Source organism: Nicotiana attenuata, unplaced genomic scaffold (genome assembly GCF_001879085.1).
Source record: "Nicotiana attenuata strain UT unplaced genomic scaffold, NIATTr2, whole genome shotgun sequence".
Lineage (NCBI taxonomy): Eukaryota > Viridiplantae > Streptophyta > Magnoliopsida > Solanales > Solanaceae > Nicotiana > Nicotiana attenuata.
In genome coordinates, this window is record NW_017671538.1 from 142,794 (window position 1) to 170,261 (window position 27,468).

At 36.6% G+C, this 27,468-nt stretch overlaps 3 protein-coding genes and 1 non-coding gene across 4 annotated transcripts; 2 read left to right on the forward strand and 2 right to left on the reverse strand.

Annotated features, from left to right (window-relative positions):
• The first annotated feature begins 350 nt into the window (after positions 1 to 350).
• On the forward strand, positions 351 to 2,813 carry LOC109208861. The gene has a single exon (XM_019372017.1). The coding sequence runs from the start codon at positions 1,108 to 1,110 to the stop codon at positions 2,611 to 2,613; it is 1,506 nt and encodes a 501-aa protein (XP_019227562.1). The 5' UTR covers positions 351 to 1,107; the 3' UTR covers positions 2,614 to 2,813.
• A 2,599-nt stretch (positions 2,814 to 5,412) lies between these two features.
• Positions 5,413 to 8,749, reverse strand: LOC109208862 (heat shock cognate 70 kDa protein 2). Its single transcript, XM_019372018.1, has 2 exons — positions 8,439 to 8,749; positions 5,413 to 7,327 (listed from the first exon to the last, which is right to left on the reverse strand). The coding sequence occupies exons 1-2, from the start codon at positions 8,650 to 8,652 to the stop codon at positions 5,598 to 5,600; spliced, it is 1,944 nt and encodes a 647-aa protein (XP_019227563.1). The 5' UTR covers positions 8,653 to 8,749; the 3' UTR covers positions 5,413 to 5,597.
• Positions 8,750 to 13,279: 4,530 nt separating this feature from the next.
• LOC109208863 (THO complex subunit 4A-like) lies at positions 13,280 to 25,474 on the reverse strand. Its single transcript, XM_019372019.1, has 5 exons — positions 25,177 to 25,474; positions 24,923 to 25,081; positions 16,375 to 16,443; positions 16,093 to 16,274; positions 13,280 to 13,850 (listed from the first exon to the last, which is right to left on the reverse strand). Exons 1-5 carry the CDS (start codon positions 25,348 to 25,350, stop codon positions 13,691 to 13,693), a joined length of 744 nt encoding a protein of 247 aa, XP_019227564.1. The 5' UTR covers positions 25,351 to 25,474; the 3' UTR covers positions 13,280 to 13,690.
• Positions 25,475 to 25,540: 66 nt separating this feature from the next.
• On the forward strand, positions 25,541 to 25,614 carry TRNAV-AAC. The gene has a single exon. It is a non-coding gene; the product is annotated as a tRNA-Val (tRNA).
• Positions 25,615 to 27,468: the final 1,854 nt, after the last annotated feature.

Genomic DNA, 27,468 nt, shown 5'->3' on the forward strand with positions numbered 1-27,468 from the left:
TAATTCACGTATTCATAAATCATATTATAAATTTAACTGTACCGTTTTACGGGTAAATACTTATCACTCCCTCTTGATACCAAGGAGAGTAAAAAATAGTAAGTCAAACTTTGTGTGAAACATAAATAAACAAAATCTAAACAACTCAAAAGGTAGTAAAACTTCAAATGGTACAAGCAACTCACTAAACACCAACCCTAATTAATTATATCAATCTCTTACCATCCCCCACTTTTTATCTACCCCCACAAACAGTCCAAAAAACCACCGTCACCGTTAATGAAAATGGTGACAACTGTTCTTAAATCAATCAAACGGTGAATACTCTTAGATCAAACGGTGTTATCTAGTACAGGGTATTTCTGTTTGTTACCACCAAACACCAAAAGCACAAACTAATTTCCCCATATATTTGTGTTCCCCTTTTTTCCCCTCTCTCTTTGTAGTCTTGACTTGAGTTCTTTTTCACTTCATTCCTATGTAATTGCTGTGTGTGTGTGTGTGTGTAAATTCTTCAAACCAAAAGTGAAAAATCTGTTAGTAGAAAGTGAAGATATGAGGATGGTGAGGGCTATTGATTCTTCAGAGTGTCCAAATATTTGTGGGTTTTTAGTTGTTGAAGCTTATCCTAAAAGGTATTCATCTAAGATCCCTTCTGATTTAGTCCTTTTCTTGGGCCTTGGCTTTATTGATTGGTAATACATTCTCCTCTTTTCCCTTCCCATATCAATTTTCTTGATTTTTACATAATCAAAAATACATATAGTTCTGTTATTAGATGCAAAAAGATACAGTTTTTCTGTAGGTTTTGGGGGAAATAATGGCTATGGGGTTTCCAAGATTTCATTTTTATAGCTTTTTTGGAGTTTTATAGCTGTTGCTGAATATTTTGACTATTTTCCTATTTGGGGTTTTGTGGGGTTTGTAGTTATGTGATGAATAAGTAAAAGGGATTTAGTGGTAGTGTGAATGTTGTGGTTGGGATTATCAAGATGGATGTGTTGTTAGTAAAGAACAATTCTTTGTCAAAAAAGTTCATTTGGGTACTTAAATATTGGAGCTAGCATTTAGCAATAGAGTCCCTTTTTAAGGGGATAAATTTGTGAAATGGTAGATACTCTTCTTAAAACATTGTCAATGGAAAATAATCATCACCCTTCAACCCTTTTGTCAATGGATTCAAGTGCCTCTTCTTCACATGATGAATTAGACCTCGAGATGAATCGCCAAGTTGTTATTACTCGTCCGCCTGATATCAATCTGCCCTTATCCGCTGAGCGTAGCTCGCCTCCTCAGCCATGGAATTCGGAACATTGTGATATTCTTGATGTTGGGCTTGGTACCCAGATCTATGAACCTGAAACTTTTCTTAGTGTGCCTAAAGTTGGGAGGAAATGTGTGAAACGTGTAGATAGCATCTGGGGCGCTTGGTTTTTCTTTAGCTTTTACTTTAAGCCCGTTTTAAATGAGAAATCTAAGCCAAAGATGGTCCGAGATAGTAATGGGGTTTCCGGGTTTGATAAATCTGATCTACAGCTTGACGTTTTCATGGTTCAGCATGATATGGAGAATATGTACATGTGGGTATTCAAGGATAGGCCTGAGAATGCATTGGGTAAGATGCAGCTACGGAGTTACATGAATGGTCATTCTCGACAAGGCGAACGTCCGTTTCCCTTTAGTGCTGACAGGGGTTTCATTCGATCCCATAGGATGCAAAGGAAGCATTATAGAGGCCTATCAAATCCTCAGTGTGTTCATGGGATCGAGGTTGTGCCATCTCCGAATCTCATGGTTCTTGATGAAGAGGAGCGCAAAAGATGGAAGGAACTCACAGGTAGGGACGTCAACTTCACTATTCCACCGGAAGCTAGTGACTTTAGTTCGTGGAGAAACATCCCCACCACTGAATTTGAGCTTGAGAGGCCAGCTCCGCCAATAAAGAGTAAGAAATTGCTTAATGGCTCTGGACTTAATTTGTCAACTCAGCCGTCCAATCATAGCAACGGAGACGCGATGGATCTACTACTACCTGTCAATGGAAAAAGGAAAAAGGACTTCTTCTCGAATGGAAATGAAGAAGAGTGTTATCTGCAAGTAAATCCTCCTACTTCCTATCAAATTCCAGACCTGGAAATTCACCCAAATGAACCATATTGGTTAAATGAATTTAGTGGGGTGATGAGGGATGTTTATGGGCCCGTAACAGCTGCAAAATCCATCTACGAAGACGATGAAGGCTATTTGATCATAATCAGTTTGCCATTTGTAGATCTTCAAAGGGTGAAAGTTTCGTGGAGGAACACGCTCACGCATGGGATAATCAAGGTGTCTTGTTTGAGCACATCTCGGATCCCGTTCATCAAGAGACAGAACAGGACTTTCAAGCTTGAAGCGTCATCCTCAGAACACTGCCCTCCAGGGGAGTTTGTCAGAGAGATCCCTCTTTCAACAAGAATTCCTGAAGATGCTAAAATAGAAGCATACTACGATGCGTCAGGAACAGTGCTTGAGATATTGGTGCCAAAAGTTCGCGAGGGGCCGGAAGAAGAGCATGAAGTTCGGGTATGTCTCCGTCCTCACCTTGTGGGAAATGACTTCATTGGACGCTGACTTTATATTATCTATATTGTGGTTTATGGAACTGAATATGATCTTGTGTTCCATTTTCACACACTAAATGTTGTGTTTGGTAGTCTTTTTCCAGCTAGTTTTTGTTGTAACAGTGTTTGCTATGAAATTTCACTCCTTGGTTTATTAGCATAGTAATTGATGTTGTGTTATCTATTAAACTTCATTGCTTCTCATGCTTAGCATAGTAATTCGGTTTGCTAACATAACGAAGTATTTGGTTCTATTTCTGAAGAAAATGTTAAATGTTGCATTGTAGAATGGATTTTGGTATTCAAGAAATTACTTCATACATGTGAATCTGTTGTGTTGTGAATTTTTCAAAATAAAATTGAGGCCACAGAAATAAAGAGGTATATAAGGCAGCCACACCTTTGGCATCAACTTATCTTGGATAGCTTGTAAGCTTTAGATGAGGAATTTTGGACTTATTTTCCTTTTGTATGGATCAAGAAAGCAAATTTCAGTAAATAATCTCCTCCCCTAAGCCAAACATGATTCTTAGAAAGAGATTTGAGACAGGCTGATGTTGTGTATGGTTTTTGAAGAATAGGATGGTAACATAATCGCCATGATATGATGACTAGCGGTCAATGAAATGAGATAAAAATCATGAGAAATTGGTCTTCAAATTTCAACAGAGATTTAAAAAAATGCTAGGTGCTTTCTTCTTATTTGACTAAGTCGTGTTATGGGTAGGATTATTCGATACACGTACTTAGAGGCGGACCTATGCTATATAGGGAGGGGTCACCGGCACCCATTAAGTTCGGCAAAAAATTCATGTAAATATTTTTATAGAAAATAGTGATATATTACTAGTGGACACAGATTTTGGTTGAATTCATAAGTGCACTTCCGACCTTCAAAGTAGCAGAATCCGTAAGGAATAATCGAGATGAGCGCAATTATCAAAAAGTAATTTTGTAAAGAAAATAGAAGGAGGAAAGTGATAAGGTTGTTAGGTTGAGGAAGGATTATAGAGTGGTTGTTGGATAGGTGATATGGTCTTGTTCATATAACTTAAAACAACCCCACTTGGTTATTTTGGAGGACTTCTGTTGTGTGTTAAGGACCCCAATTCCACATCATGAGAGCCTGTCTATATTGTGCCATATAAATATATTGAGTAGGTGGAGTGTGTCGTGACTTAATTAGTTAATTTACAGAATTTTGGAGGTCTGCGTACACACTACCCTCCCCATACCCCACGATGTGGGATAATACTGGGTATGTTGTTATATTTTTCCAAATAAAATCGATGTCACATACGAGTAAATTATATGGTACCCACACGAATTCTATTATTGAGCCAAAGGCATCCATCCCACTACAAGTAGCTATTGATTTTTCTGCCCCCTTTCATTGTCTTTATTGTAGTGTTATTTCCTTTGCCTTCAACTTGTCCTGTAGCCTGTTTGGTCAAGCTTCTTTCTGGCCAAAAGTATTTTTTTTTTTGCCAAAATCACTTTTGGCCAAAAATTGAGGTGTTTGGCCAAGCTTTTGGAAGGAAAAAAAAGTGCTTTTGAGGAGAAGCAGAAGCAGTTTTGGAGAAGCAGAAAAAAGTAGCTTCTCTCCAAAAGCACTTTTTTGAGAAGCACTTTTGAGAAAAATACACTTAGAAGCAGTTTTTTAAAGCTTGGCCAAACACTAATTGCTGCTCAGAAGTGCTTTTCAAACTAATTAGCCAAACACAAACTGCTTCTCAGCAAGAGTACTTTTGAGAAAAACACTTCTTAAAATAAGCTGATTTTTGCAGCTTGGCCAAAACGGCTATTGGTTTCCTTTGCTCAAGAAGACAATTTTCAGTAAACTACGTCCACTCCATTCTCAACCACACGAAATTCCCCAAGCCAAAGCATGATTGTGATAAAGAGAGAGCGACTATATGGTTAACAACAATCCAGTTTAATTCCATAGATAAAATCTGGGAAGGATAGTGTGTACGCAGACCTTAGCCCTACCCTACCCTATAAAAGCAAGAAAGGGACTACATGGTCGAGGATAAGAAAATAAACAAAGTGACAAAATTTGTTAGTTTAAGGATTTGGTAATAGAAGATTGATTGGATTGGCAATATGGCTCCTTCGTCGACATTACTAGAGGATGGACGTATCTTTTATTTTTAGGGACCACAAGTCCACATCATGAGAGCCAATAACTTTGTGCCACGTATAGATTTGACCTCATTACGTAGAGTTCGCTCAAAACTTATTTAGGACTATCTTATTAGTATCTCTTCATGGGAAGAGTTGAAGAGGATTAAGAACTTTTTTTCTTAATTATTGTGGAATCCCTTTTAGAGGATTTCTATTCAAGATGGATTTCTTCCTCTTTTAATATAATTTCATTTTAAAACATTTTGCACGTTACAAGGAGTTGATAGTTACATGCTATTTCAGTGCTTGTTCCCAATTGTCGTGAGGTGGAGAAGGTTAAAGATACTAGAAATTAAAGATTACTGATATCAAAGAGGTGTGGAGACCTTCAACAGAATTTGGCCTTTCAGATCTGGAAATACTGTTTAGCAAATCTGACCCCTCTTAGTAGTATTTAGTACCTCCTTGACCCAAATGTATCATTATCTTTGAAATATCCTTGTACTAAAATAAAAGATAATATACTGCTAGCAAGCTCCCTGGTCAAAATCCGCTTAGTTAGGATTAAGATCAACAAAAAAACAAAAAATAGGCATCTTTCACACTTCGCCTAACTCAATTTAGCTAAGCTATTAGTTGACCTCAAGCTCAAAGGGGAACTAAGACTAAGACAATGCAAAGCTACAGAAACACCCATAAGGAAGAGCAACTTTTGATGAAAACCGAGAAATAAAAAACAGCAGTACTTGACTGCAGAATGAAAATAATATAATTCAACTACTAGGCAAAAATCATAGCCACACAGATCTTTGAAATAAAATTGCAGGTCTCTAAATAAGAAATAAAAAACAATATAGGAGCACCAACTTAGTCCACCTCCTCAATCTTAGGACCAGCACCGCCGCCACTAGGAGCAGGACCCTCATCATCCCCACCACCCATGTCGCCACCAGCGCCCTGGTACATTTTTGCAATGATTGGGTTGCAGATGCCCTCGAGTTCCTTCATTTTGTCTTCAAATTCATCAGCCTCGGCAAGCTGGTTGCCATCAAGCCATTGGATTGCTTCCTCGATGGCATCCTCAATCTTCTTCTTGTCTTCAGCGGACAGTTTGGATGCAATCTTCTCATCTTTCACAGTGTTCCTCATATTGTATGAATAGTTCTCCAAAGCATTCTTCGCCTCGACCTTCTTCTTGTGTTCCTCATCCTCAGACTTGTACTTCTCTGCTTCCTGAACCATCTTCTCAATCTCTTCCTTCGAGAGTCTGCCCTTGTCATTGGTGATGGTAATCTTGTTCTTCTGCCCGGTGGTCTTGTCTTCAGCAGAGACATTCAAGATACCATTGGCATCAATGTCAAAGCATACTGTGATTTGAGGAACTCCTCTAGGAGCAGGAGGGATACCAGAAAGCTCGAATTTTCCAAGCAAGTTGTTGTCTCTAGTCCTCGTTCTCTCACCTTCATAGACTTGAATCAACACACCAGGCTGGTTGTCAGAGTAGGTTGAGAAGACCTGCTCTTTCTTAGTTGGGATAGTTGTGTTTCTGGGAATCAACACGGTCATGACACCACCAGCAGTTTCCAGACCAAGGGAAAGAGGGGTAACATCCAACAGCAGGAGGTCCTGCACCTTCTCGTTACCCTCACCACTCAAAATAGCAGCTTGCACTGCAGCACCATAGGCAACAGCCTCATCGGGGTTGATACTCTTGCAGAGCTCCTTCCCATTGAAAAAGTCCTGCAAAAGTTGTTGAACCTTTGGGATTCTAGTGGAGCCACCAACCAGGACGACGTCATGAACTGTGCTCTTGTCCATCTTAGCATCCCTCAAACACTTCTCAACTGGTTCCATACACTTCCTAAACAAATCCATGTTAAGCTCTTCAAATCTAGCACGTGTGATGGTGGAATAGAAGTCAATACCCTCGTACAGAGAATCAATTTCAATGGTGGTCTGAGCAGTGGAAGAAAGAGTCCTCTTTGCCCTCTCACATGCAGTTCTCAACCTTCTGAGTGCCCTAGGATTACCAGTGATATCCTTTTTGCTCTTCCTCTTGAATTCCTGAACGAAATGGTTAACCAACCTATTGTCGAAGTCCTCACCTCCAAGATGGGTGTCTCCAGCAGTAGCTTTCACCTCAAAGATACCTTCCTCAATTGTAAGAAGAGAGACATCAAATGTACCACCACCAAGATCAAAGATAAGCACATTCTTCTCACCAACACTTGTTGCCTTCTTATCAAGACCATAAGCAATGGCAGCTGCTGTAGGTTCATTGATAATACGCATCACATTCAATCCTGAAATAACACCAGCATCCTTGGTGGCCTGACGCTGAGAGTCATTGAAGTAGGCTGGAACAGTAACCACAGCATTCTTAACAGTTGTGCCAAGGAACGCTTCAGCAATCTCTTTCATCTTTATTAGCACCATAGATGAGATCTCCTCGGCAGCAAACTGCTTCTCCTCACCCTTGTAGTTGACAACAATCATGGGTTTATCACCAGCACCAGGAATGACCTTGAATGGCCACAGCTTCATGTCACTTTGCACAGAGGCATCACTAAACCTCCTACCGATCAACCTTTTCGCATCTGCGTGGTGCAAAATTTCAGGTTAACATTTAAAGCATGTTGTTGTCAAGAAACTGAATTGAACAAACTAGATAATTTTAATTGCCAATGTGCATACGCTCCAAAACAGCCATAAACAAACTTTCAAGAATATCTACATAACAGCAACACATGAACATGCTTATGATCAGTAGGAGTTTGTATGTTGCTCTTAACACTATCATCACTCAATAGGAGTTTTATCTGCTCACCAGTAATCCTATATAAGCAAGTCAGCAACACTACATATGAAGAGAACGCAGTACATCCATTTACTCACAGGAGTCCAATGGTAATAGAAATAAGATGCACAATGGATATGCTAAGCCTACATTGAGCATTGAGCATACACGTTAAGTTAACAATGATTGTTTCAATAACATCAAGTAGGGCCCCCTCCAGTGCTGTAACTGCTAAATCTATCACTACAAAATACCCGAGTTTCACCCCTAACATCCTATTTATTTAGTGGTTGAAGATTCAATTAGTTATGATTAACCTTCCTGGCCAAACAAAGAATAAAAAAATGAACACAGCTACACTTGCCACTATTCCTCCGAAGAAACTTTCTCAAAGATCAACTAAATCTTCAACTTAAAGAATTCCAGTCAATCAAAGATGACAAGCTAATCACATATCCTGATTTAAATCTCAACTAGCTTCGCCGATTTAAAACTTAGAGTTTTCCCCCAATATACTAACTTTTTAGTGCGCATGTCCAGTTAGTTAATAATTTACAAAGGTTGTGTTTTTAGACGTTCAAAAAACACGAGCACAGCCATTTATCAAATAAAGATTCATAATAAACGCTCTCACAAAGTAGTCCAGAGTATACATCCAGTGTTACAACTAATCTAGCTTAACCGATCATAGTACTGAGCTGAATTAGCAACAGATTAACAGATCTAAATTAAAAGCAAGTTTTTGTATCGTTCTGACAACTAAAGCACTTCAAATCAACAGATCTAAATTATAACACAGACAGTAAAGCCTCGGATCTATCAAGTACAATAAAAATCAGTGAAATATAAAGCACATCGCATGTTACTTATGAAAAATCTGATATTGAAACCGCAAAGAAAAGAGATCTTACCAAAGACAGTGTTGGTAGGGTTCATAGCGACTTGATTTTTGGCAGCATCACCAATGAGACGTTCAGAATCAGTGAAACCAACATAGGACGGCGTCGTTCTGTTACCTTGATCATTGGCAATGATTTCAACACGGTCGTGTTGCCACACGCCGACGCATGAGTATGTAGTGCCGAGATCGATTCCGATCGCCGGTCCTTCTCCTTTACCGGCCATGGATTTTACTCTCCTTTTGTTTAGTGTCGGCTAGTTTAGGGGAGAGCTGAGACAACACTTTGGAGAACTAGGGTTTTAGAGAGATAATTGAAGGAGTAAAGAGGAAGCTTTTATAGTGGGAGCTGACAGTTGGTTCGTTTTTCTAGAATGTTCGATAACCCTAATTAGTATGTCGACTACCATTAGATCTCTGAAGTATGTTACGGTGCAGGGTTTTCTTTCTTTGTTTTTTCTTTTGGTTTACGGAAAGTACATTTTTTAAGTTTTTTTTTTTTTTTGGTTTTCCACCCGGTGTTCGGTAGCCCCATTCGGGGGAAAACGCTCCCTACCAAGGATTTTTCCAAACCCAGGAGTCGAACTCGAGACATCTAGTTAAGGGAGGAGCAGTCCCATACACTGCACCACATCCTTTGGTGGTCTTTTTTTAAGTTTGGATTGACGTATAAGGTGGATTTATTCTTCTTAAAGATTGAATTTTCAACTTAGGTATTCGTCTCAAATTATTTTAATAATTCATTTTTTCACCGTAATCATCTGTAAAATTGGTAATTGTAAGGTCAAATACAAATTACTGATATTAAGAAAAGATATTATAAGAAGAAACAAAAAAATGTATATATATATATATAGTAAGAGATGTTAGGTTTTAAATATCTGTTCGACTGTAAAATAGTGAGATATGTCACTCAATTTATTTGTGAATGACAACTAATAAGTCATTTATAAACAAGTACGTACTATATGTCTATTCTTTCTACTTACGCGTGTTAAATTATGATACCTTAGATGAATCCTATATCACAAAATACGGGAGAGATATTAGGTATATAGTAAATATATCTTAATCTCTAATGATGTATTTTAAAGCCGGCGGGGCCTAGTCCCAAAGCGGACAATATCACTAATGGCTGAGTTGCTACATATGGTATCTGTCACTCCACGCGCAACCTTGAATGGTGTTTGGGCAAACATGTATGTGACACCGACCTTAGGCGAATCCTATATTGACAAAACACGGGAAAGACAATAATATATAAGTAAACATATCTTAAACTCTAGTGACACATTTTAAGATCTTGCAAGCCTAAAGCGGATAATATTACTAGTGAATTGAATTGTAATAGATATTAATTTATATTTACAGGTTGTTTGGATGGTTATTCCCCGTTGTATCGTATTGTGTTGTTATCTAAAAATAATGTTTGTTTTGATTGTTTCATTAAGATTGATTGTATTGTATTGTTAAATCCATTATTACGGAACAATGAAAAGTCTCATTTTTTGAAACAACCGATTTGGTGTGGTGGGATTGTTTCCTATTTTTCTTTCCAATTATGCTCTAACTTATTACTCCACAATTTTATTTTACCATTTAGCCTTTTTTGCTATTTTAACTCCAAATCTCCAACCTATGACCTACTTTGTTTTTTTCAGAACTTCTGCCGCCAACGTTAAAGGTGTTTTGACGCCTTCTGTTTTATTTTTTCTCCTAATTTGCTTTTAACTCAATTCTAATTAGTTGTGCTCCTTTGTTTGCCTTCTTCTGTCTCGCTCCTTTGTTCTGCTTTCTTAAGGTATTTTGCCTTCTTCTGTTTTGTTTTTAAAAAATATTTTTATGCATAATTTTTTATAAATTTAATATTTAAACATTGAGGGTATTTTAGTAAACTTATCAGTTACAGTACAATACGATACAGTCAAACCAAACAGCAAAATATTATTTAACAGTAACAAACAATACAATCTATCCAAAATATTGTATTCATAAAACGATACGATACAATATGATACAATACAATACAATACATTATAAAACGATAAGGAACAATAATCCAAAGAGAGTGTTAGTCTTTCGATTTGATTAACAATGTAATAAGAGAGGATGCTCGAGTGACTAACGACTTCTACCTTTAACTCTAAGGTAGCGATTTTGAGTTATCAAAGAACAAAATGAGGAGATTTTGAGAATTATAATAAAAAAAATATATATATAATTGATGTCGGCTAAATATTGAAAACATTCGGGAGAAGAAAAAATGAAATAGCCTTTCATTGAAAAGTGTAAAAATAGCATGGTCTAGTCAGTTTTCGAACTGGTTATTCAAAAATAGCCAGCGTTTGCAAAGTCATTAAAAAATAGCTACTAATACGAAAAATTTCAGCATGATATACTAGAGATCGGTGCACTTGTGTATGAGCTTACAGCATATTATGCTGGAACTCCAACACGCTGAAAGTTCCAGCATAATATGTGCTCCAATCTCCAATATATTATGCTGGACTAGTATATTATACTGGAACTCTAGTTAATATACTGAAGTTCCAGTATATTATACTGGAATTTCAGTATATTATACTGGAGTAGTTTTTTGGATTTTGAACAGTATTTCGTTCAAATTTATCTTTATACGTTATATAAAAAGTGATTAAATTATAATTACTTTTTAAACTGTAGTTATTTTTGAGTGAACACTTTTAAATCTGACTATTTTTAAATTTCTCCCTTGAAAAGTAGGCACATCTAGTTTGTCAAGATATCCATCTGCCATCAGCCGACTTTACTAGTAGGCCGCTATTCGGTCCAATGAAAGTTTGGATACAGTGTAAACGTGACTAACGCAATCAGCTTTAGTTCTTGGCCCATGTGATCTTGGGTATATTATTTTTAGCCTTCATCAAAAGTTATTTATATCTGATAAACAAAAATATATATAAAATTTGTATATATGAGATACAAAATAGTATATATATATATATATATATATATATATAAACTTTATATATTTTTTCGATTCTTATTTTTATCGCGACTATACAATGTTATTTTTCATGTGATCTTTGGTATTTCTATAGTCTTCTATTGATTTTGCGCTTCAACCAATTTTGAATATCCTGGAGACTTGCACTTTAGGCCAATATGTCAGACTTTCATGTATATTCTTTTTTTTTAGATGTGTTTGAACCAGCTTGTGATACCTCAACTATTCTAATGATAATTACTACATTCCACCAGCACACGTAATATCTCATATTTCTCCTCCCACTTAAGGGGCGGCAATGGGGTGGGGTGGATGCGGGATGAGGACTCTTATGCACGTGCGGGGCGGGTTAAAACAATTTAAAAATTTTAAAGGGCGGGTTGCGGGTTCAATATGGGGCAACTTTAAATTTTATCTATTTTGAAACAAAGCAATCATTTCAATTTCAATTTCACATTCTTTTTCACTGGCACGAATACTGTTTTGATTTATAATTAACCAATTTACATGAGTCTCACCAAAGTGATATATTGGGATTCAAATGTATGATTTTCTTTTGCCACGGAACTGACCCGCAGGAATATTAAAGAAACTTTTTCACATATTCTTACACTAATGTTTCCATTACTATAGGTATACAGAAAACCTTTATAGATAGCTTTTAATGAGAACGTAGAAAAAATAAGAAAATTTTCAAAACGATAATTTAATCAAGTGAACAAAGTTATAATTGGAACTGTTTAAAATTATATTTTTAGAACTGTTTTTAAAGAAACATCCTCAAATCGTAACTACAAAACATAATTTTTGCAAAAAGAACTAATATACTAGTAACTTATAAAAAACTTAAACAAACACCGATTTGAAAATTTTCTAAAGCAAAATATTGAAAATTCATGGACGAAATTCCAGGCGTTAAACGTATATGATATGTACTTTAACTAATTCAAAATTATGTATCTTTAGTGAAATATTACGAGTGTCAAAATAAGTGCCAACTATAAGTAGAGAATATATCGCCTAGTTTCCCTCTCTCCCATGTATACTTTCATTCTGGAAAAAGAAAATGTATACTTTCTTTTCTCACCATTCACATGCGCAAATTTAGCAATTGCTCAAATTCAAAAAAGGATTTTATAGCACAAAGTACGACGTTCCACACACGGTTAAACTAGTTTGTTTTAGGAAAAAAAATACAGAAAAAAGAAAAAAAAATTAGTGGGGCGGATTGAAAACTGGAAGGAAAAAAAAAAAAAAAAAACTATGCGGGGTGGGGCGGGTTGAAAATTTTGTGGGTTTTGCCAAACCCGCCCTGCACCTGCCCCGCCCCATTGCCATCCAGTCCCACTTAATCTATCACTAGGCTGTATTTCAAGAATGTAATAATTTACTAGACTAATCAAATATTCAAATAGAACTGAACCAATACAAAGAGAAACATATTTCCTTATAATCTATGATAGGTCTTTGTGGATAAACCTCAAGTGGTAATGCGTGTTTTATAGACAAAAGGTGGCACATTTACTGATTTCTATGTAGAAATTCCAGGAGAATCCATGTACGGGAATCTTGAAGATTGTTTCCATTGACCTTTCTAATTATGAGAATGCTCCAGTACAAGGGATTAGGAGGACCTTATTTCCCACAGATCAAAGATTTCTATTGATAAGATAGAATGTGTGAGGATGAGTCTTACGTAGGAGACTGGAGATCAAGGAGATGGAAACTGCACTGCTTGTCACTCTTCTGCTTTGACTGCTTAGGTTTGAGATGTTCCTCATGGATTTAGGGGGCACTTGGTATAACAGAAGTCAGACTTACGTAAAACATTTTCCGAAAAACTATTTTCTTTCATGCCAAACATGCCCTTACAGCAACTGCGGATGCATATTTTCACACCAACCATAATTTCACAACATTTCCAGCATCTGTTTCTGAAAGCAACGAATTTCTCAACAATTTCTTGTTTACATAAAAACAAACAGAAGGCAAAGCAATGGCAGGAAAATACAGAGCACGTACAAGGCAAGAGTTCTATATCATCAAATGCTTAAAGCTGAAGAAAATGTGGCAATAGTACAAAACACACTCTTAACATAGAAGTTTTAAGATCGGCTGGCAGCACGTAGGTTCTACGCCTTTCGGTCTTTTCCCCAGAATCTTTTATCATCACACTTCTTCAGGAATTGTTTGTACCAATTCATAAGAAGTATAACCTTCGATCCTGTGGATGATTGCACATGTTACAAGGCAAGTATCTCGTCAAGCATGTCAGAATGTCAGTTCGTCTCCATTGCTTCGGAGTGATACTTTTCCAAGTCGGCATCAAGATCTTCTGCAGAAATGTTCTCACCGCGACCTCTACCCCTTCCACCCTCCTTTCTCATGCTCCCTCTACCACCTCGAGGAGGACGTCTAAATCCACCACCTCTTTGTTGACTGTTAAATTATTTCAAGATATAGTGAAACAAAATGTTGGTTAAGATAAGAATACAATGTCCACATAAGAAAACAAGTAAAACTGAACAAGATCAAAAATAACATTATTATCAAGCTAAAAGAAGCTTCAAAGATGGGCACATGCCATGAAAATACCAACATTTTAAAATAATGACTGACAAGAGAGCCAGCTTCTGCCACATCGAACTTTCTTTGCATAATGCTAAACAATGAATTTTTTGCATCTCACTTTTGACCAAACCAAATACAGCAAATTACATAAAAACAGTAAGAGTGCAACAAGACTTTACCCTTCCCTCTTTCTTTCCAAAACATAAATTACATTTTTAGTACGCTCATTAGAGAAGCAGAAGCAATGAAAACTTCCGGTCAAAACCTGCAACAACCAACTCCCCAAGGTGAAGGCAAGGAAGATTGTAGAAATAGATGGGGACTTTCTTAAACAACGAATCATCCACAGTGACACAATTATCAGAAGCAGAATATTGAAATGCCAACATATTTACAACTATAATTAGACTACAACTATCCTATATACAATATCTCTAATCTAAGCACTTCCAAGAATTTTACTAACTCTAAGCCCAGGTATTTGGTAGCTACATTGGATAATATCTTCGCATACTATCCCATATTGATAAAAGAGAGAGTCATTGTCTCCATAAGTCCTTATACGATCTCGGGCAGTTCTCACTTCATGAGCTAACTCTTGGGGTTGAGTTAAGCCAAGATCTATTTTCTTAACATAATCAGAGCCAAACCAATCTGAATTCTTGCTCCATCCAATGTTGGATCCCTATGTTATGTTGTTCAAGCTCCAAAGGGCTGGTCCAAATGTCCAGTCCTGGGCACGTTGATAGGGGAAAGTGTTATGTGTCCACACATATTGAGGGAATGAGTTTGTTGTTTCCTCCGTATAGTCTTGGGCAATCCTCACCTCACGAACAATTTTCGGGGTCAAGTTAGGCCCATGGTCTATGTTCTTAACGCATACGATGCATAAGGCTTGACTGCTGTTTTACAACCTATAGCAAGCATGGAAATTTGCCAACACGTATCTAAATATTTCTCTGTCAAAATTGTTTCTCGTTGTTTGACCATACAGTCCCTGTATCTCAGGAAACAACTTTTGTCTGAAAAGGAATTAAATCTTCTTAGACTTCCAAAATTGTAAGAAGTTTCAAGAAGCGTCTAAGATGAGGGAGGAAAAGAAGAAACTGTAATTACATCAAAAAGAATATGCTATAGACAGTTGAAAGTAATGTCTAATAAATACAAAAACCACACATGCATTTATTGTACACAAATGTTTATCAGATAATACATCACATACATAAAAACAAAAAGGAGGTACAGAGGATAAAAGCATATGTCAGAATTTCCTTGTGTATCTTAAGAAGGATTCGGTTTTTTTATATAACTTATGAGATTTCACCATGATGCCATGCCAATCAACAAGTAGCACAAACAAAATCAGATATTCAAGATTAGAACATCGAGGGATCCTGAAAAGAGTGACTATTCTAACATTAATTGTCTGCAATATTATATTGCTAGGGTTTTCTGGGACCACTGCCAAGAAATTGTGCAAACTTCAAGTAATCTTTTTCTTCCTCGGTAAAAATGAAAAATCTCATTGCAAATGGGAAAATAGCACCCAGCATACACAGTAACCTAAGGAGTCAATTCATGCAAATGATCCTTTTCTTCTTATTCTACAGGTAACAGTACAAGGAGTTATAATCATCAATACCAATAGATTTGCATCCCTCATTTAACTACAGCAATTCGTTTTTGTTTTTCCGGACTCTCTTCTGCTTTGCATACTAAGTACTCCCTCCGTCCCATTTTATGTGAAGATGTTTGACGGAGCACGGAGTTTAAGAAAGAAAGGCTTTTGAAAGCTGTTGTTAAAACATGCCATAGACATTTTTGTGGGTATAAAACCATGTCGCTTAAGGATACATGGGAAGCTTAAAGTTAAAATGTTTTCAAATATAGATAGGTGTTATTCTTTCTGGGACAGAAAAGTGTGTCCCATAAAGTGGGACAGAGGAAGTAGTAAATTAAAATATTTTCTATAGCAAAATGTTGGCTGTACTGGTTACAAGCTGAGTTAAGCTCAACAACTTGTGTCTAAGGTGTGAATGTAATCTCAGAAATCTCATATAAATTTTCGATGAAAAGTGTATAAGGATCCATGTATAACAGAAAAAAATACCTTCTTGGAGCAGGATTTGGATTTCTGTACAGACGATTTCTAATTGGAGGAAGAGCAGGAGCACCAATGTTTGGTCCCGCAAACTCAATTTTCATGGGCTTTCCATCTAGCTGAACATTGTTGTATTTCTTGATAGCTGCCTCTGCATCCCTTCGACGTGAAAAGATTACTTCCGCAGTTCCCTAGAAGAAAGAATCTTTTGTTACTATGGGTTTTTTGGAGACTCCTGGAAGCACCTTAATTTATGCCAAATTACCCCCAAAAAAGTAGATATGCAGATACCTTTGATCTTCCACTTTTGTCATAATGAATTGAGTAACGCTTTATATCACCAGCTTCTGAGAAAAGCTCCTGAGAACACACAACAAGGAAGGCATTAGATTTCCGAGCTTTCATTCTTATAGGTCTTTCCTCTAGGAAGGGGAGTTATGGCCCGAGAATTTCATGAAGTAAAGATCAATTACTCCAAACTATACAGATCAAGAATAGGGTATGTAACAACAAATCTTCGTGTCGAGAAAACAAAAATAATCAAGACTAGAAAATTGCATAACAAATGTAGTATTTGATATCATTTAAATGATGAGTTATACAATCTCTATAGAATTCCTCTGATTATTCAACAATATAAACTATCTTGATGAGCTTGATTTTAATTTTGATTCAAAGGCTTGTAAAGCTTGGCCTAGAATCTTCTTCTTGAACTTGATTTTGGATTTGATCACGAACAAGTAATTTGATCTTGAAATTGAACTTGTAGCTTTAGTGCTTGAACTTGTAGCTTGTAGAGAAATCAGCAACCTTTGATCCACGAGCTCTCTGCTTGCTTTTTGTTCTCACTTATGGTCTCTTCTAGCTTTATGAAGGCCTCTATTTATAATTGTATGGAGTGCTGTGGCTCTGCGATTTGATTGGTCCGTTTGAACTGACCAATACCATCTAGACACTTGGCACAACTCTATTGGTCGTTGATTTGACTGGGTATGCCACTCTTTCTTGACATGCGTCATGATTTCAGTGGCTCAATAATTTGGCCTGGATTGCCACATCACTTGATACGTGGCATGAGCCTAGGCTTTAAGACTAGCCATTTGGACTTTGGGCTAGTAAAATGGGCTCGTCTTTTGCGGTCCAACTAAATGGATTGGCCCAAATAAAATTAGACTTTAATTTAAATTCATGATGGACTTAGATAACTAAATTTACGGAAAAGGTCCAAAAATGCCCTCGAACTATTGAAAATAGCTCAATTATACCCTCCGTTTGCTTTTGGTACCAAAAATATCCTTGCCGTCACTTTTTGGGATCATAAATGCCTCAGAATTAACAGATGGCCACATGAGCCTTTTGGACATGTTTAATAATATAAATAAGTTGATATGGCAGTCCAACATGGCAAAACACCCTTCTTTATTTTCGACTGCTCGGACAGATGCTAATGCACGGTGAACGTTTTACCAAAAGTAAATCTTAAATTTATTTTCTTTTTTGGTGGGTTTAATGAATTCACTTTCTTTTGCTACGTTTAGGTTCAGATTTGCCTAGTTTCTTTGAAGGCCTTCTTAATTATTACAGTAATTATTTAGTCGAAAATAAATGATTATTTTTTATTGATTAATCTTATATTTTGTAGGTTTTACCTAAATTAGCTGCAAAAATAGACTAAAAGACAATAGTAATAATGGAACAAAAAGTGGACGAAACTAGCAGTAAAATCATATCAAAATAATACAGCAGAACTTGTCGAGAAATGACCAAAATAGCAGCAAACATAGCCCAAAATCTGCAGCAGAACTGGACTAATAAAGAGCCAAGACAGCAGCAAAATTGAACCAAAAAATACAGCAAAGCTGCATCAAGAGTAGACTAATTTCAACAGCAAAACTGGACCAAAAAAGGCTGAAAAACTGCATCAAGACTAGACTAATTTCAGCAGCAAAATAGGACTATAATATGCAGCAAAACAACATCAAGATTAGATTAATTTTAGCAGCAAAATTAACCAAAAAATAGACCACAACAACAGCAAAACCAATCCAAAAGTACTGCAATAAAACTAGACCAAAACAGGACCATAAGAGCAGCAAAACTCGACAAAAATAGCAGCAAAATCGACCAAAAATGCATCAAACAAAATTATACCAACTTCAGAAGCAAAAATAGACCAAAACTACAGCTTGAAATTGCAAATAACTAAAATCAAACCAAACTGCACAAACTAATACCAAACTGCACACATTAAATATGTCATTGTTTTGACCTGCTAGAGCACTAAGGACAAAAACTAACAATTCAAATTCCAACAACTAAATTATGCAAAAACTGATCAGATTTGGTTGTTGGAAATTACTTTCTGGCACCAAAGTTGAAGTCCTACGACTACCCAACAAATAGTAGTCTAAGATTTGAGAGTTTCCATTGGCTTTCGTAGACTTCAACTTCCCCACCTTCTTCTGCCTTGCCACTTCCAACTGATTGCCAGTGACCGCTTCTTTACCTTTCCAACTGAGCCTAGGGGGTGAGTATGGAAGATCTGGGGTAAATAATCTTCAATTTGTCTTGTTATTCCTCTGAAAACCCTCCTCTGAAATCGCCTCTCTAAGACACCTTTAGAAGGGTAAGTGAGAAATGAGGCGTAAAATCGTTTTGCCCCTTTAATTAGAAGATCGGGTCGCGGGTTACCATTTAGGTTAATGGATAAATTATATGGGTTAGTGAGTTGTTAGGTATTTTATTACACGTATGATATACATGTGGCCATCTGTTAGTTCTGAGGCATTTATGGTGCAAGGATATTTTTGGTACCAAAAGCAAATAGAGGGTATAATTGAGCTATTTCTAATAGTTTGAGGGCATTTTTGGACCTTTTCCGTTAAATTTAATTCGGACCTGGTATTTCTCGAATCTAGGAACTTGTCCAAATTTAATATGGACTTTAATTCCATAAAATTTTACATGTCAAATGTCCCCTGCTTCAAGATCAAGACTTGTCGAAAATTACGACTAGACATGAAGTACAACGAAGACAATATATACATTTGAAGCAATTGACACATGAGACAATTGTTCTCTTGGATCTTGTGGGACTAGGGAGGACTGTTGATTATATTTAATAAAGTTTGATCCCCATCTAACAGAACGTGTGCTTTTGCCTGGGCTCGTTTAGAGAATAACTAATTTGGATCCATATAATTCTCTTTCTTTTTTAAAGAATTAATGGTCCAACCCATGGATAAATATAATTCACATAGGAAAGTGATATGATATCACTTCTTTTTTTGATGAAGTAAGATAATTTCATTAAATGGCATCAAGAAGATGCATAGCAAAAAATATACAACAAAAGTGTGGCTGCTCATATACAAAAACTTACATAACTAATGAGCATACACAATCCCAAAAAGATTCAAAGCTAGTTACAGGGGCCTGGTTTAACCAAGTAAATAAATTGACTAGACAAGTTGCTTTAAGACAGTGATTAGGAGTTGAAATCCCATCAAAACAACTACGATTTCTCTCATTCCAGATGCACCAAAAAATTGTAGCAGGCACCATTTGCCAAGTTTTTTTGATGGATTTCTCAACTCTCCATGAGCACCAGCTCTCGTAAGCATCCTTGATACTGCAAGGCATGACCCAAGCAAGTCCAAAAGCTGATAAAAACATGTTCCATATGTCAGCTGCTACCGTGCATTGAAGAAACAGATGTCTCACACTCTCAGATTCCTCCTGGCACATAAAACATCTGTTCACTGTCGGAATGCTTCTTCTACTGAGGTTGTCTTGAGTAAGGCAGGCTTCATGCAGGCTTGTCCAGATAAAACCAATTACTTTTATAGGGAGTTTGGTTCTCCATATGAGCTTCCACGGCCATTTGTCAATCAGCTCTTTATTGGAGCATAGATTGTCATATCCTCTTTTGACAGTATAGGTTTTATCTTTTGAATCTCCCCATTCCAGCTTGTCCTTCACCTGAGGGTTGGCCTTAAAATCTGATAGTTTTGAAAGCAATCTCAGCAAGTCATTTAGTTCCAAGTCTTGGATATCTCTTCTGAACTGCAAGGCCCATGAGTTATCTTGCCAATAGTGCTCAATAGTGGAATCCTTGTTGCTAGCCAATAGAAATAGACTTGGGTGTTCGTCTTTCAGGATCTCTGACCCTAACCATCTATCTTTCCGGAAAGAGATATGAGTTCCATTCCCAAGCTTGAGTGATGACTTGAGTTGAAAGTCACCCCATAACTTTGAAATGTGTTTCCATGGCCCAGAACCATGTGGCAATCTACTCTGTCTAGTACACCAGTTGTTTGCCACCCCATATTTTGCTTGTATTACAACTTTCCACAGCCCAGGGTTCTCCATGTTGTACCGCCAATGCCATTTCATTAACAAACTCTTGTTGTGTAAAGTGAGATCTTTTATTCCTAGCCCTCCATGCACTTTGGGGAGAATAACTCTTGGCCATTTAACCAAATGGAATTTGTGAGTTTGACTATTTCCTTCCCATAGAAAATCTCTCCTTAGTTGATCAAGTCTCCTCTGGACCTTAGCTGGTATTGGAAACAGGGACAAGAAGTAGGTAGGAATGCTATCCAACACACTATTGATGAGTGTAATTCTACCACCCAGAGAAAGATACTGCATTTTCCAGGAAGCTAACTCTTTTTTCAAATTTTTCAATTACTCCATTCCAGATACCTAGAGCTTTGCATCTAGCTCCCAGAGGAAGACCCATATATGTTGTAGGGAAAGAGCCGACCTTACAACACATTACTTCCGCAAGCTCTTCCAAGTTTGGAACTGAATTGACTGGGTAGATGATGCTCTTCAACATGTTCATGTGTAGGCCTGAGATAGCTTCAAAGATCATAAGTGTAAGATTGAGGTATAAGACCTGTGATTTTTCAGCTCCACAAAAAATCAAAGTATCATCTGCATAGAGCAGATGGGAGACTGTAACAGAGTTGCCATCCGCACTTCCCACCTTGAAACTATCTAGCCAATGAAGCTGGTTTGCTTTATCTAACATTTTGCTAAGCCCTTCCATAGCAAGGATGAATAAGAAAGGAGATAGAGGATCTCCCTGTCTGACGCCTTTTTGAGGAGAAAAGAATCCAACTGGTCCACCATTGATCAAGATTGAGTACTTCACTGTAGTGATACAAAATCTGATCCATCTAATCCAACATTCACCAAATCCCATCCTTCTTAGTGTATTTATCAGATAGGTCCAATTAAGTTGATCAAATGCCTTTTCTATGTCAAGTTTGAAAAGTAGACCAGGTTGCCCAGACTTCATCTTCCAATCCAATATCTCATTAGCTATAAGAGCTGCATCTGTGATCTGTCTATTTTTTATGAAAGCATTTTGATGACTAGACACCAATTTTCCTATCACCCCTTTTAACCTTTCTGCTAAGAGTTTGGAGGCAATTTTGTAAACACTACCAATCAAACTGCTTGTCCTGTAATCTCTCAGCTCAGTGGCTCCTTTCTTCTTCGGGATTAGTGCTATAAAAGTGGCATTGCATGATCTAACTAGGTTGCCATTCTGGTGAAAGTGCTGAAGGGCTCCCATGATATCATCCTTGATCACCTCCCATGCTTTCTGATAGAATGCCATAGTGTATCCGTCCGGACCTGGAGCTTTATCAGGTGCACAATTCTTAATTACAGCCAAAACCTCTGCCTCTTCAAATGGCCTTTCTAGCCATACTTTCTCTTCCCCATTTAATATTGCTACATCTTCCAGTCTTGTAGTAGGTCTCCAGCCTTCATTCTCAGTGTAGAGCTGTTGATAAAATTCTAGAATCTCACCCCTAATTAGATCTTTATCTTCAGTGATGTCATCCCCCACTTTGAGTCTATCAATACAATTAGTTCTTCTGTTGGAATTGGACACCTTATGAAAGAATTTGGTGTTTCTATCCCCTTCTTTGAGCCACAAGCATCGAGATTTTTGTCTCCAAGATACTTCTTCTGCTCTAGCCAGTTGCTGAATTTCCGTTTGGAGTTTCATAATATTGGCTTTTTCATCCTGCGATTGAGCTCTTCCTTCTGTTTGTTTGTTGTTGCAAGAGAGAAAGCTCCTCTAATGCTTTTCCCCTTTTCACTGCAATGTTGCCAAATTCTTCTCTATTCCAGATAGTAAGGTCTTTCTTCAGGAGCTTCAATTTTTGCACCAAAATAAAGTCAGGAGTGCCATTGACATCATAACTCTGCCACCATATCTTGATCTTTTCCAGGAAACCTTCTGTAGTGAGCCACATGTTTTCAAATTTAAAGTAGGATGGGTTAGAGTCCCAATCCCCACTCTCCAGCATGATAGGGTTGTGATCTGATATAACTTCAGGAAGAGCAATTTGCTTAATCTTTCGAAAGGTATCATTCCACTCAGATGATATAAGGAACTTGTCTATTCTTGAGGCTTGGATATTATCCTCCCCTCTAGACCAGGTGAAGTAAGCTCCCTGTAATGGTAAATCTACTAAGCATAGATCCTGGATGACATCAGAGAATCCTCTCATGGCTCGTGATCTTCTCGCACAATTGTGCCTTTCACTTTCAAATCTACAAACGTTGAAATCACCTCCAATCACCCATTGTTCATCCCATAATCCTCTAACAGCTCCCAATTCATGCCATAGTTCTTCCCTTTCCCAGTTTGAGTGTGGACCATACACCCCTGTGAAACAAAATCTGAAAGTCTCCTGTGTGTTCTCAAGCATACTTGATATAGAGTGAGTTCCCTGTTGGATTTCAATGCATTTCCACTGTCTTTTGTCCCACATCGTAACTATCCCTCCCCTAGTGCCACTGGCTTTGAGTTCTGCCCATTCAACCCATCTGTTGCCCCAAAATTGCCTTGCTAGAATTCCATTCCAATCTTCAATCTTTGTTTCTTGCAAACAAAGAATATCCGGCTTCCAATCTCTTACTGATGATTTGATAATATCCCACTTCCTGTTGTCATTCAACCCATTCACATTCCAACTGAGGATTTTTGTTTTCATCCAGAAAAAGATTGGTATTTCCTCCCCTTGTTCTTCTTTTTTCCCCCATCATAATTCACCAAGGATACCAACCTTTTGACTTCTTATCATCTTTTCTTCTCTTTCTTTATCTCCAACACTTCTTTTTGTCAGATTCTTCGGTATTTTTATTTTTCCATGTAACTGGACTGTTTTTCAACAATGAGGATGCTTGTGTTAGCTTCTTGATTTCGAAGTAAATAAAACTTTTACTTCCAGAAGTTACTCCTAATTGGAGATTTCATGATTTAAATCAATCCTTTCCTGGTACGGATAATGATTATTTTGTCATCTCCTATTTTTTTAGAGATATCAAAAAATCCTATTTTGCAGAGCAGATGATAGCTATCCTAGACTCCTATTATACCAGGAGAGTCTTCTTGAGCATTTATATAAGAGGCAAACACATCAATAATTCATAGTACATCACTACATCTCAAACTTTCAGCTTTCTTTTCTCATCTTTTATTTTTTCAAGTGTTGCATTGATTCATGCTTTCCATCTTTGTGGGTATAGATTCTCTTCTTTGAGCAAAAGAAATTAATTATATTATAAGCTTTGCATCTCATTCTTCATGCCTTTTTTTAATGAATTTTGCATTCACTTTCAGAGATAGCACGCAGAAGAATTCTTGGGTGTTGTTACCTTTACATTAACTTGCTTTAAGGTTCTTTTTTCCCTTTCTTTATGTCACTTTCAAGAGCAAGTACAATTGTCACCTTTTTGTACTATTCTTTTCTTTCTTTGCAAGAAATATTCACACGTGAAAGCATTCTTGGCTTTGTTTCCTTTATCACAAACTTGCTTCAAGGTTCTTTTTTTTTCTTTCTTTATGTCACTTTCAAAAGCAAGTACAATGTCATTTTTTTGTACTCTTCACTTCTTATAAGACATTCATATGTAAAACTTTCCTTGAATTTTGTTGTTTTTGCCACAAACTTTATTTTCAATTTTTTTTTCTTATGTCACTTAAATAAAAGTACAATATGGCTCTTCCTTCTTAGCATGACTTTTCCACTTTTTTTTGTTAAATAAATCCTTCTTCTATACTATAACAACAACAACTACTACTACTACTACTATTATCGCAACTCAATCCCAAACAAGTTGGAATTCGTGGCATGTCCAATAATGATGATGACGATAATATATTAGAAGAGTATATCCTTTATTACATTTTATAGTACTTCTCTTTTTTTTTTTTTTGCTTCTCCTTTTGTGAATTATATAGCTTTTTTACTTAAGGTCCCTGATTTTGCTATGAATGAAAGCTAACTAGATAACTTGGTGCAAGTGCATCGCATTTGGTTGTTGCTATATTATGTTCTCCTCAAAGGGCAAACTATTCTTGTCACTGAATCATCATATTTAACATCATTACATTAACTCCGAAGTAATGATGTACTCCCTCCAATTCCAAATATTAGTCATTTTGGCGAACTGAATTTGTTTCAAAATATTGACATTTAGAAACAAGAAGTAACTTTTACTTTCTTCCAAATTTTACTTAATTGCTCCAGTTAGTGGGGTGGACCACTAATTAACTGAGGCACTAAGCGAGAGATAAAGGGTAGTTTACACAAATGTTCTTAGTAAGGCTATTAAATATCTTTCTTAAGGGGTGTGCAGAAACCTTAAAGGATTAGTAATTTGCAGGGTGGGGTTATAGCCCGTTTATTTATTATAGGGAGGTAATGTAAATGCAAGAGTTTAGCCAACTATACAGCAACTGCACAACTAATGAGCTACTCTTACTTAAACTAAGTGGCCCTAGAAATAGTAAAGCAAGAAATATAACCTTGATATCTTCATTTGAAACCCCATAATCCAAGTTTGAAATGAGGAGCTTGATACCGGTCTCAATCCCGGATATCCCACCGGTCCCACGGGCAGCTGGATACGCCGGGGCATGCTCTGCAAACATGTCGTGGTCCCATGTACTCTCTGGTGCGTGAACCTGTTGGAAATCATTTCAACTATTTTAACCTAAATTCACAAGAAAATTACAAATGGAAGTAACATAAGAGGCAATAAAGGAGACATAATTCGGACCGGTCCGGAGGAATATGGAGCGGGACGGTTGGCGGCACGGTTAGGGAAGTGACGCCTTGGACCGGGGCCTCCGGATCCGGATCCAGATCCGGATGTTCTTGGTCTAGGGTTCCGACTGCTGGAACTTTTGTTCCTTTTGATTAAATCGTCTAGGGATACATCGAGATTTGACATTTTGATGAACCCTACACCAAATTGTATGAAAATTGAGATTTGGACGAGCGAGTACTGAGCTGAGCTAAAGGGTTTTGAAGTTGGGGGAAAGGGTTTTAGAGCTAAGGATTGGGGAGAAACGATCTCCACTCAACCAATAGGTGTGTGACATTATAGGGTAAGGGACTAAATTTTGTTTCAAGAAATAAATGGTGTCGTGGTGTAGTTGGTTATCACGTCAGTCTAACACACTGAAGGTCTCCGGTTCGAGTCCGGGCGACGCCATTCTCCTTTACAATCTTTTTTTTATTTGTATTATTTGTAGCTTCACAATCTTTTTTTTATTTGTATTATTTGTAGCTTCACAATCTTTTTTTTATTTGTAGCTTCAAGAAAGGTTGAAATATCAATGCAAACATAAAATAAAAAAAGTCATTTATATTTTCACACTTTAATATGAGTTATTATTTTATTTGCCGTAAGCATATAATGGAGATAAACTTGTACAAGGGAAAATAAAAATAAAGAATGAAGTATTAGCCAAAAATATTTAGCCGCACATTCATTAAAATCTATCTCTATATATAGAGAGAGAATGTAACTTGGCACTTCTCTTTGGTCAAGAATTCTATTTATCTTTCTTTTTTTTCCTTTTTTGCTTTTCTCTCTTCATTCTTTTTATTTAATTTTTTTAATAACTGGAAATTGATCATTTAGTACATCTCATTATAGCTATTTCAGTTACAAAACAATTAATTAAAATACTAAGAGTCTGTTTGGAAAGTAATTGGAATTGGTGTAATTACAGAGCCTAGTAATTACACAGTTGTGTAATTACGATTTTGTTTGTCATAATGTAATTACAGTGTAATTACAAGTTTACGGTTTGGTTGCACAAGTGTAGTTACACAGTTAGATTAAATTTTAAATTAAATAATTATCAAAACTAAAAATTAATATAATAAATATATACCTATAAGATTTTATAAGTATAAATGATAATATATTTGGTATTTAAGATGTATATTTTTTCGTGAATATACATTAATTAATAATTATGTATTTATAACTAATATTGTTAAAATAATTTTTATTTATATATATATATATATTAAATTAATAATATTTAGTTTAGATACTTACAAAAACTAAATAAAATATACGTTTTGTAAGAACATCATGGAATTCATGTTTGATAAAATAAATTAATATTTATAAATATAGTGTCATAACATTATTCAAATGTTTGACAAAACTAATCTACCAATTCTAACTAGAAAATGAACAACATGCAATGTGAGTCAATACTACAAAACAAGTAAATTGGAACCATGAATAGAACACAATTTCAAAATTTCAAAAAAATAAAATAGTTTAACTTATGTCAAATTCCAACATAATAATAGTAAGTCCCAATGCAACTTAAGATAGGAAACATGATAAGTTTATAACCACATTTAACAACGAAGCTAAAAAAGTTTCCTTCCTTACTCCCTTCCTTCCTTCTAAATACTCCCAATACCCCATCCTTTGCTTCCCTCACTCATCTCTATCCAGATGAACACTAACGAAAATAAGACCCTGGGCGCAAATGACATGTTTAAAAATAACCAAACTAACGAGAACTCCAGTCAACCTGTATTAAACGAGCAGGAAAACACTGGGACAACGCCGGACCTTCCCATCACTACAACCACCCCAATGGACATGGAAATATGTAAAGGAACACACATGGATAAACCTGGAACTGGAACAAAGGACATAACCAATACTACGAAGAGGATGACCTTCCTGGACACCTTGGTAGCGGGTAATGATGCAAATAAGGAACCTGAAGGAAGCCAAGTCACAGTCCAAAAAAACATGGTCTCCTACGAACATGAGGATGAAACTAATAAATATCCTAACCCGGAGCTCTTCATCCCCATTACCTCATCGGACAAGGAGCGCATATACAAGAACTGGACCAATGCTCTTATCATCAAAATGTTTGGAAGGAGAATTGGTTACCAATTTCTCCAAAAAAAGATCCGTGCAATATGAAAACCAACTGAAAACCTATCCCTGGTAGACCTGGGATGCGACTACTACTTAATAAAATTTACCAAAGAGGAAAATTATAACAAGGCCCTCCATGAA